The sequence below is a fragment of the Caloenas nicobarica genome, chromosome 4 (genome assembly GCF_036013445.1).
Source record: "Caloenas nicobarica isolate bCalNic1 chromosome 4, bCalNic1.hap1, whole genome shotgun sequence".
NCBI classification, from domain to species: Eukaryota; Metazoa; Chordata; class Aves; order Columbiformes; family Columbidae; genus Caloenas; species Caloenas nicobarica.
In genome coordinates this window covers 77525011-77536309 of record NC_088248.1, presented here as the reverse complement: position 1 = coordinate 77536309, position 11299 = coordinate 77525011, and the positions used below count along the sequence as shown (strand labels likewise).

Below are 11299 nucleotides of genomic sequence, written 5' to 3'. Positions count from 1 at the left end.
CATCTGCCATCCCATTTAACTAGCAACAGGAATCACTAGGTCGCTCTAACATTTACTACAGATTGATAAGGAAAAGAGTATTGTATGCAAACTGGGGCAGGTGTCGGGTAGTCTGTAAACCCTGAAGTACCCAACCAATGGGGAACAGTGGAGGGAAATTGTGGCCGGGATTTTGGGGGGATATAAGCAGGGGCTTTTTGCCCTATTATGTGTGCCTACCTCTAGGTAGAACACCCGGTGTTGCAATACCGTTATGAAAAAAAAAATTGCTTTGCTCAGAGACCCTGCCTGAGCCTATTATATTTGCAAAATAATTGCTTCCTGCACTGAGGGTCTTTTCCAACCAGAATGATCCTGCGAGTGTACGAGTCTGTGCTCCCATGCTTGCGCGCGCGCTCTCGCGCCACCCGCCGCCGCCGTGCGCGCCAAAACCGCCGCCGCGCGCCCCGCCCCGCCCCGCCCCGCCCCGCCCCGCCCCGCAACGGCCACCCGTGGCGGCCGCGCATGCGCGGGGCGGGGAGCGAGCCCCTAGCGACGCGGGGCGGGATGACGGGGCGGCGGCGCATGCGCGGCGGGGCCGTCCCCGGGCGGCCGCTGTGAGGGGGCGGCCCGGCCGGTCTGTCCGCGTGTGTCCCCGCATGTCCGTCTGCCGCCATGGAGCCGGGAGAGGAGGAGGAGGAGGAGGAAGAGGAAGAGCAGCTTCCTGTGAGTACGCGGTCTGCGGAGGGGTTGGCGCAGGCGGCCTTTGCGGGGAGGCGGTGGCTGGGCTGGGCTGCCCCTCAGCCGGGCCCTGGGGAGTGACTGGCGGGTTCACTCGTGTTTCTCCTTCCCTGCGTGTCTGTGGAAGCTGGCCTGATCTCGCCTTGTGCCCCGGGAAGGGGCTGGCGCTCATTGTTCTTCCCCAGCAATAGGCAGGATGCAAAGGCTCTGCCTTGGAGAACTGGAGAGGCGGCAACTGGTCTGATTCCTCCTCCTGTGTGTGTCACTGTCCGATTTCCATCGGCCCTTACTCTGCCCTGGGGAAGGTTTTGTGCAGTTGGCTTGGCCAGTGTGGTTGGTTTGGTCACTAACCCTGCTGGGAGGTCACAGCTAGTGGCCCCGTGGAGCCATTGGTGCCCCAGAAGGGCTCGTATTTGGCTCTGTGCACTTTGCTGTGTCCACCCCAGTGCTGGAGGTGGGCAAGGGGGGATCTGTGGAGATCACGGGTGTCCCGTCATATGCTGCTATCCCCATGTCCTGGGATCAACATCATGATTCTCTTGTGAGAGTCTTGGGAAGCTCCCTTCCTGTGGTGTTGCACTGTTGCATCTGGGTAGGAACAAGCCCAGGTTCCAGTGTAAGTTGGGGAATGACCTGTTGGAGAGCAGTGTAGGGGAAAGGGACCTGGGGGTCCTGGGGACAGCAGGGTGACCATGAGCCAGCACTGGGCCCTTGTGGCCAGGAAGGCCAATGGGACCTGGGGGGGATTAGAAGGGGGTGGTCAGTAGGTCAGAGAGGTTCTCCTGCCCCTCTGCTCTGCCCTGGTGAGACCTCATCTGGAATATTGTGTCCAGTTCTGGGCCCCTCAGTTCCAGCAGGACAGGGAACTGCTGGAGAGAGTCCAGCGCAGGGCAACGAAGATGCTGAAGGGAGTGGAGCATCTCCCGTGTGAGGAAAGGCTGAGGAGCTGGGGCTCTTGAGCTTGGAGGAGACTGAGGGGGGACCTCATTAATGTTTATAAATATATGAAAGGTGAGTGTCAGGAGGATGGAGCCAGGCTCTTCTCAGTGACAACCAATGATAGGACAAGGGGCAATGGGTACAAACTAGAACACAGGAGGTTCCACTTAAATGTGAGAAGAAACCTCTTCCCAGTGAGGTTGCCAGAGCCTGGCCCAGGCTGCCCAGGGAGGTTGTGGAGTCTCCTTCTCTGCAGACATTCCAACCCGCCTGGACACCTTCCTGTGTAACCTCATCTGGGTGTTCCTGCTCCGGCGGGGGATTGGACTGGACGAGCTTCCGAGGTGCCCTCCAATCCCTGACATTCTGTGGTTCTGTGATTCTGGCCCCTGTTCTCATCTGTCCTGCTGTTCTCGTTGTGGTTTCCAGAATTGTAAAGGGCTTGTAGTACCTGCACAAGTTCTGACTCTTGCAAACTGTTGGGAGGCATCTTTGTGCAGGGTGATTGATGTTGGACAGTGGGCTCTGGAGGTATTTATGGATGTCACGTCCACAGATCTGTATTAGGAAAGGTACATGAGGACAAACCCACATGAAAAGTTGCGAGAGTCAGTGATCACTCCAGAGCATCATCCCAGAGCTCTGAAGGAACTCAGAGGCGCAACAGCCAAATGGCAACAAGTGGTAGATGTCGTATCAATTTTCACAAACGTTCCCTGGGATGAACCAAGGATTGATACGTTTCAGTCTTACCAGGAAAATTAATAGAGACTAAAACGAAGAATGGAAGCCGCCATGTGAATAAATATGACCTGTTAAAGGCAAGACCAGCCTTAATGAACATGTGTATATGGGAGCTCAGATGATGTGGTCTTAATTCGGTTTCCAAAAGCCGTCTGCTGAAGGACCTTCACCCTGTGTTTTCAGGAAAGCTAATTTGCCACAGAATAGAAGGGATGGTTCTTACACTACTGTGTATTCTTGTATATATTTAAGCAGGAATGAAGTTCATTTGAATGGTGATTTACAGGCAAATTTCCTCATTAACTTTGTGAAGTTGTATGTGATGTTCTAGCCCAGTGAACCTCCCTCCTGCTTCTTGTTTCACCTTCACGGTGTTCATCACAGGTCCGTTTATTTTGATCCTTTTTGGCTGTCAAGTTGTGTTTTATGGTGGCCGTTGCTTCCTTCTCGGCGTTTGTTTTGCACTGTGGTTTAATTGCTGCTCTGACAACCGTCGCTCAGCTCTGGGAATATCCGACGGAGCTGAGCCAGGCTCGTTGCTAATGTTCTGCTGCTCTTCTGGGCCAAGGGGATAGACCGGGCAGATCTTCTGTCTGTTGTAGCATGGCTGCTTTTACACCGTTATTGCATATTTCTATTGCAAGATACTCTTTTAGCTCTAATTTCAATTGACAAAGAGAGAATAACACTGAAAAGCCTGTGTTTGTATCTTGTAATGTGCATGGCTGTAGTTGCAGGAGTGCCATAAATCTGCAAGTCCCAGCTCGCCTGTCAGATGAAGTCACCTGTGCTGCTGCGTCCTGGGTACTTGTTGTTGCCTCTGTATTGTTTTGTCACATATTGCAGCAGACAACGAACCAGCTGGACTGTTAATTGTGATTAAAATTGGCTTAAGAAACATCTACTCAGCTCTAACCTCAGCTTTTGGTTATTGAGAAGAGACTGGGACTGTATCTTGCAGCTGAAGTGCCTGTTTGTGACAATTTAAAGGGATTATTGAACTTTTGGCATCAGACTGTAAGAGCGAGAAAAAATTCTGTAACCAACATAGTGATACTTTTTACCGTTTATGCTGTTTTCCTTTAGCAGTGAAAACATTGTCTGTTTCCTCTTTTAGTTTATTTTTGATTATGAGGAGGGTTTAAATCCTGTCCTACAAAGTGTTTGATTCTACATCTAGCTAAGCATAGCGATTACAAACAGGATCCTGTGGGATCAAGTCTTTGGTTCTTGTTCTTAAATGCTGCAAACTGATAACTACATTCCCCAAAGTCCATCATTAACAGAAATTTTTCTCTTTTTTTTTAAATTAATCCAAGTAGAAACATCAAAATAAGGTCCTTCTGACAGTGGTACCTTTTATTTCAGTGGTAATTTAGTGTGGAAAAGAGAAAGGAATGAGCATTTTTATTAAAGTCAGAGGACAGGTCTTGGAAATATCATCTAAACAAAGAAAAGTTACAGCTCTTGTCAATAGCGTGTAAACAAACACAGAAAAGTTGCAGCTCTTGTCAATAGCGTGTAAACAAACAAAAGTCTAAAAATCAGGGGATACTCATTGCTTTTTCAGTGGTCCAAAGCAGAGAGTACATAGAAGTTATATATAAAGAACAGGGAGGTCGCCTCACACTCTTCCCTGTTCTAATATGGGGTCCCTCCCAAGGGAAACAGTTCTTCATGAACTTCTCCAGCGTGAGATCTGCTCCACCGTGGACCTCCATGGGCTGCAGGTGGGTATTTGCTCCACCATTAACCTCCATGGGCTGCAGGAGACAGGTGGTCTCACCATGGACTGCAGGGGAATCTCTGCTCCAGCACCTGGAGCACCTCCTGCCCCTCCTTCTTCACTGACCTTGGTGTCTACAGGGCTGTTTCTCTCACATATTCTCACTCCTCTCTCCACTGCTATTGTTCCTTAGCAGATTTTTTCCTGTTCTTACATATGTTATCCTAGAGGCACTACCACCATCGCTGGCTGGCTCGGCCTTGGCCAGCGGTGGGTCCATCTTGGAGCCGGCTGATGTTGGCTCTGGACATGGGGAAACTTCAGAGGGACCTTGGCAAGCTGGATTAATGGCCCAAGAGGTATCTCATGGGCTTTAGCCATGAAAAATTCAGAGTCTTTCTCACCAAGAAAGAAAATTCTTGTACATCTGTACCGACTGGTGACCCTTCAGAGAAGAGCGTGAGGACCTGATGGGCAGCAAGTTAAATGTGAGGTGACAGCTCAGTCTTGCAGCAATGAATGCCAGCCATGTGTTAATAAGAGTATAATTGGCAGCTGGAGGGAACTGAATATTCCCTCTTCTTGGCCACAGCTAGATCCTGTCCCCTGTTCTGGGCTGCCAGGACAAGAGAGAAGTCAGCAAAATGACCTGAGTCTGGTGGAGGCCACCAGGACGTTCAGAAGCTGGAGCACGTGGTGTACAACGAGAAGCTGTGGAGGTTGGTTTGGCCTGGGGAGGAGGAGGAAGCTGAAGGTTAGGACCTTCTCAGTGAGGGTGACAGAACACTGGAACAGGCTGCCCAGGGAGGTTGTGGATTCTCCTTCTCTGGAGACATTCAAAACCCGCCTGGACGCCTTCGTGTGTAACCTCACCTAGGTGTTCCTGCTCCGGCAGGGGGATTGGACTAGATGATCTTTCGAGGTCCCTTCCAATCCCTAACATTCTGTGATTCTGTGACGTGGCAGTGGTGCTTCCCTACCAGAAGAGAGGTTTGGAGAAGGCAGAGGAAGAATCTTCTTGGAGATGCACGGTGACAGGACAAGCAGCCGTGGTGACGTGTTACAGTAGGGAGAAATTCCAACTGGAGATGAGGGAATGAGTTTTTCACGAGGAGGGTGGTGAAGTGCTGGACCAGCGCCCACAGAGGTGGTTGAATCTCCATCCTTGGAAGTAATCAAGTTGGCAGGATGAGGCCTGAGCAACCTGATCCAGCCTTGAAGTGAGTCCTGCTGTGAGCAGGAGGTTGGACTGGGTGACCTCCAGAGGTCCTTCCAACGTAAGTTACACTGTGATTACATGAATAAAACCTCTGCTTCGGGCATTATGCTGTATTACAGTAATCGGCTTTCAGATTGCCTTACAGTGCCACTGAGCAGGGTGTTCTCAGCCTTGGAAGCCTCCGTGTCTTAGGAAACAGAGCAAAAACCAGGCAGACTTGTTGCAGATCAGCGGTAATTAGTTTTCCACTCATTGTTTTAGGATGCTCCATAAAGCTATTGACGTTATAAACTCGACAGTGGAAACTACGATTTTTAAAGGATTCAAAATCTTTGCAATGTCAGCGTACATTGTGTACATATACAGGTTACCTTTCTGGAACGCTTTCAGCACACTCTGGCAGTTTACTATGTTTTGAATCTTCCCTTGTTTTCATTTGAGATCTGCTGCACTGGTTCTGACCTCTTGTAGGTGTTTGAAAGCCCAAGGTTTGTTGCACAAAAGTAATAAAACAGTTCAGAATTTACATAGCGCTGGTTGGTGTTCCCTTCATGCCAGAAGGGAATGGTGTCAGTCTGGAAAGTGCTGCTAGCATGCCAGTCCCTATTGAAAAAGCAAGTTACATCTCAAATAATTCGTGTTTCTCATACCTGACAGCACCAAATCATTGTTAATTTTTTTTGAATAATATTTTCTAAATGTATATTATTTACTGGTGCGTCCTTCGCATTTGAGAAGTTGTGGCAGTCTGGTGAAGTTCCCACTGGCTGGAAAAGGGGAAACATAACCCACATTTTTAAGAAGAGAGAAAAGGAAGACCCGGGGAACTACAGGCCCATCAGTCTTACCTCTGTGCCTGGCAAGGTCATGGAGCAGGTCTTTCTGGAAACTGTGCTAGGGCACATGGAAAACTAGGAGGGGATTGGTGACAGCCAACATGGCTTCACCAAGGGCATATCATACCTGACAAACTTGGTGGCCTGTGGTGGAGTTACAGCGTTGGTGGTTAAGGGAAGAACAACTGATGTCACCTACCTGGACTTGTGCAAAGCATTTGACACTGTCCTGCATGACATCCTTGTCTCTGAGTTGGAGAGGTGTGGATTTGACGTATGGATCACTCAATGGGTAAGAAATTGGCTGGATGTTTGCACTGAAAGAGTTGGGGTCAAGGGCTCCGTGTCCCAGTGGACATCAGTGACGAGAGGGACCTTGACAGGCTGGAGAGGTGGGACTGTATGAACCTCATGAAGTTCAACAAGGCCAAGTGCAAGGTCCTGCACATGGGTTGGGTCAACCCCAAGCACAAATACAGGCTGGGCAGAGAATGGATTAAGAGCAGCCCTGACGAGAAGGACTTTGGTGTGCTGGTTGATGAGAAACTCAACGTGACCTGGCAATGTGCGCTTGCAGCCTGGAAACCCAACTGTATCACGGGCTACATCCCCAGCAGCGTGGGCAGCAGGTGCAGGGAGGGGATTCTGCCCCTCTGCTCCGCTCGGTGAGACCCCCCTGCAGCGCTGGGCCAGCTCTGGGTCCTCAACACAGGACACACATGGAGCTGCTGGAGAGGGGCCAGAGGAGCCCCAGAAATGATGCGAGGCTGGAACAGCTCTGCTGGGAGGACAGGCTGAGAGAGTTGGGGGGTTCAGCTGGAGAAGAGAAGCTCCGGGGAGAACTTAGAGCAGCCACCAGTGCCTCACAGGGACCTACAGGAGAGCTGGAGAGGGACTTTTTACAAGAGCATGTGGTGATGGGACAAGGGGTGATGCCTTTAAACTGAAAGAGGGGAGATTTAGATTAGATATAAGGAAGAAATTCTTCCCCATGAGAGCGGTGAGAGCCTGTCCCAGGTTGGCCAGAGAGGTGGTGGATGCCCCATCCCTGGAGACATCCCAGGCCAGGCTGGACGGGGCTCTGAGCAACCTGAGCTGGTGCAGATGTCACTGCTCATGGCAGGAGTTGGAACTAGGTGGTCTTTCAAGGTCCCTTCCAACCCAAACTATTCTATGATTCTAGATGAACTTCTAGTGCTGAACTGTTTGCAAACAATGGGAATTTCCTTACTTATTTCAGTAGCTGGACTCAAATGCTGACAATTTTCATACAACTTGAGGCACTGGGTTTCTGGCGAAAAAAATCTTTGATGTACAGACTTATTCTGCATTTGAATGAGGTTTGTGGTTTTTTTTTCCTTTGTGTTCTGATACACAAAGTAGGGTTGATACGGACTGTAAAGCCACGAGAAATTAAGTTGTTGGATTATTATGAAATGCAGTTGCGTTTATGTAGTGCGAAGGGAATTCTGAGTTTTCATGTAGCCTTTGAAGTGTTTTTGCGTGACAGTTGCTTTGCTTTTCCTTGGTTGTTCGTTACAAGCTGATAAATGTGCCATAAATGAGCAGGTACGTATAGGACAGTGTAACCTACATTCTTTGTGGTCTGGCAAAATTGTTTCTTCAGGATTAATTCCATGTTTTGAGAGGTAAATATGTGCTTGTTTCTCCATGTTCCTTTGTTACTTGTTTACGTAATTATTATTTAATTATTATTATCCCTTTAAAAATTATTAATTAATTGTGGTTTTTATATTGCATGCTTGTTTATCCACTAGGAGTAGGCAATAAAAGCAGAGAAACACAAGAATTTAGAACAAACTACTTGAAATCATTTTAAATAAATTAAGAAAATACCCAGTGTGACTCTGTTAAGCATAGTTGTATTCAAACCCATTTAATTATCATCTTTGAGAGGGTAAGTGATCTAGTAGCTCAAGGGCTGGTGGCATATGGTTGTATAATGGCCTCAGAAGAGGTTTTGATCTTGGGACAAACTAAGAAAATACGCAGCAGTTTGGAAGGCATTTCAGGTACAGTTTTTGATCTTTTTTCCTGGCTCATTCCTGTTAAGTATTTTCACTGATGAATTGCACGATTAGTAGATGGTGAGACCTCGAAAATAAGTAGATAAGGCTATGCTGGGGAAAGTGATAAACGCTTTGGAAAATGGTATCAGAATCTGGAATACTCTTGACAAAATAAGAAAAAATAAGTCCTGAAGTTAGGAAGATGAAATGCAGCAAAGGTAATTTCAGAGTGGGATCAACGTCTGGCACTTTTATGCGATCACCTCATTTGGATAGTTACTCATGGGTCTTGGAATAGTTGGTCCTGACCTCCACTGCGTGTTTTTGCATGTTGAGATGGACGAGGGAACTGAAACGCAAGATTTATACTGAATTAACCTGGCCATGTGCCTCTGAGTTTTTGGAGGGAGAAATGAGATGAAACGAACTGTCTGGAAGAAATTATAGTGTATTCCTGATGTTCTGGGATGATCAGATTGTTAGAATTAATAACCTAGGTAGTTCTCTTTCCCACGTCTATCTAGATACATTTATTTGTTGTGCTATTGTATGATATTTTTACTGGGGTATTTTCAGTGGTCTGTAGGTCAGAATAAAGTAAGAAGAGCTAAGCCTGGATATTTGAACTTTTAGTTGCTCAAAACTGAGAAATGTTCATTTTTCTTTCTATGAAATGCAGCATTGGTCAGGAATGCCAAACAGGATCGGCTGTTCCTACCATTTAAGTTAACGGCACTGTGTTCTGTGGGGGTGGTTGTAGTTGTTCAGCTTTATTTTTGTCTTTTCCTCTCATTATGCACTTAGCAGCAAAACCTAACTTTTACTGTGTTGGATTTCAGGAAGAAAAACGTTGTTAAATTTTCTTCATTTGGCTTTAATTATATGGAAGCCCTCAGAGATGATTATACTCATGTACTAAATCCTAATTTATTTTTTTGCTTGCAGTTGCTTTGTGCCCTGGGACATGCAGTGCTAACATGTGGCAGATCTCTTCTGTTGTGCTGTTTCTTTAATATTTTCTCTTTGGTGTGAGGATTAAAAATGAAATGATCAAACAGAATGTACTCTTGCCTGTTTGTTTCCTTCCTTTAAAGAGCGATGCTAAACGCATAGCACAAACTACAGCTGATGAGCCTTAAGCCTTGCCACCATAAAATTTGTAGTTGTGGATATATGCAGTTGTGTAAAAACTTGCCTTTTAAGATTTTCTTTGAAGGAAATATTGAAAGATCTAACTCCAAAGAAGTCTTAGATTTTTCTGGGAAGATCTGATGAAATGCATTGGTATAATTAAGTTTGTGAGGACCATGGAGATGGTTTTTGTGATGATGTGCAAGGGCTGAATGATTCAATTAGTGGCGTCGGGATGGGTATATGCAGTGGTGCCGCTGAGCATTTCCCAGGTGGGCTGCTCTGCGCTGGAATTGGTGCTTCATTTCTAGAACTTTTGCTTTATTGAGTGGCTGTTTTTTCCCGGCCTTCCTGGGAAAATCAATCATTGATGGTCATTTTTTATTTGACATGAGATTTCTTGGATTGAACGCTACTGATGTCTTCTGGGGAGCATGTTTCAGGGGAGAATTCCTGACTAATTGTAAGTATTTTCCTTTTTTTGAGGTCCTGCTTCAACTCTCTTCAACCGCCCCCAACTCAAATGCTCTTCCCCTCTCTCTCCTCACAGATCAATAGTTTATGGGTATTTTGATAAGAAATGTTGACAAACAGTGAGCTGGAAATCAGAACGGGAAAACCTGGATGGACTTGGGAGACTAACAATGAGTGTTTCTTGCTTTTCTGTCATATTTTTTTTTCTGCTTGCTTAAACAAAACAGAGGTATGTTTCTTGTTTATATGAGGGAGGTGCATGTTGCAAAATCATTTGAATTATGTTTTAACAGCAATCAACTCTGTAAATATTTTTTCTCTACAGTTCTGCCACTGTGCAGACCACTTTTAATGTTCATGATGCTATAGCATCGCTATGACAATGACAGCAGCTAGTTACGTGGAATATTAAAATATGTAAAGGGTATCATTATCTAATTGCAATACAAACATTTATTTCATATCGTATTTCACGTTCGCATTCACGCTTTAATCTCCTTGCCTTGTGATACTGTAGCTGTTCTTCTATTTGACTTTCTTTGAAAACCTACAGGCAAAGACAGATGAAATTTTAGAGCATCAAACCAGAGGCATTTGCAGCATTATGGTCGGATCACACTAACTGGGAAATCAGTTCTGCAGCTGATTTCCCATATCATTGTACATTAAGTTCTCTGTGCGTAGTAAAAGCAGGATAAATATTTATTATGTACATTCTAAAGTAGTGCTGTGAATCAGTGTTTCTGAAACATTTTTGGGTCTTTGCATGGAAGGCGCTATGTAAGTACTCTTAGCAATAGTAATATTGCTTTGATTCCGTCCTGCTCTTCTGGGTGACTGAGTATTTGAGCTTTTGGTAGCTCTGGATTGTACTCTGACTCTTCTAGAATATTGCTATTTGTAGTAATTGCATCATAACTCATTAGCATTTCTCCACCAATTTCTTCTTGAGAAATCTGCATGCAATACATCACTGGCTGCCTTTTCCCAAAGTAAGATTGGTCAAACTATTCAAAATTCTAACGTGAAATGAACGGCTTTTGAAAACTGTAAATGAAAAGGGTGCATTTAGGAGGAGGAAAGAGATTTGTACATAGCAGAAGCTCAGTTGTATTTTATCCTTCTATACTCTCATTTTATCCCCATTTGCCTTCTTTAAGTTAAATTCTCTCTCCAAGGAGGGTTCTGTCTGGCTTTAGTTGATAGTGAATTATGTGGGTTTTTTTTTTTTCTTCTTTCCATTCTATAATAAAATACTTTGGTAAAAGATGAAGAAACAAAGCTACAGGTAGAAGAAACCTGTTCAGATGATGTTTTTCATGCTGTTTTTCTTGCAGTGTTGTGACAAAGAATGTCACTTCACTTGCGTTGAAACTGTACAGGAAAAGGCTCAAATTCAAAGTTTGGCTCTAAGGCTTAATGAAATTATTATCTTGGCCAGATTTTCTTTAGGTTGCCAGTCAACTTTTATTTTTTTAAG

At 45.7% G+C, this 11299-nt stretch overlaps 1 protein-coding gene across 3 annotated transcripts in view; it reads left to right on the top strand.

The window, feature by feature from the left end:
- Positions 1–578: 578 nt before the first annotated feature.
- The window catches only part of ALMS1 (ALMS1 centrosome and basal body associated protein), a 69841-nt gene continuing 59120 nt past the window's right edge, over positions 579–11299 (top strand). For all 3 annotated transcript variants that reach the window (XM_065634147.1, XM_065634145.1, XM_065634144.1), the window contains exon 1: positions 579–705. In XM_065634147.1, coding sequence (XP_065490219.1) covers positions 655–705 — 51 coding nt within the window. In that variant the 5' untranslated portion in view covers positions 579–654. The remainder of the gene's footprint in view (positions 706–11299) is intronic.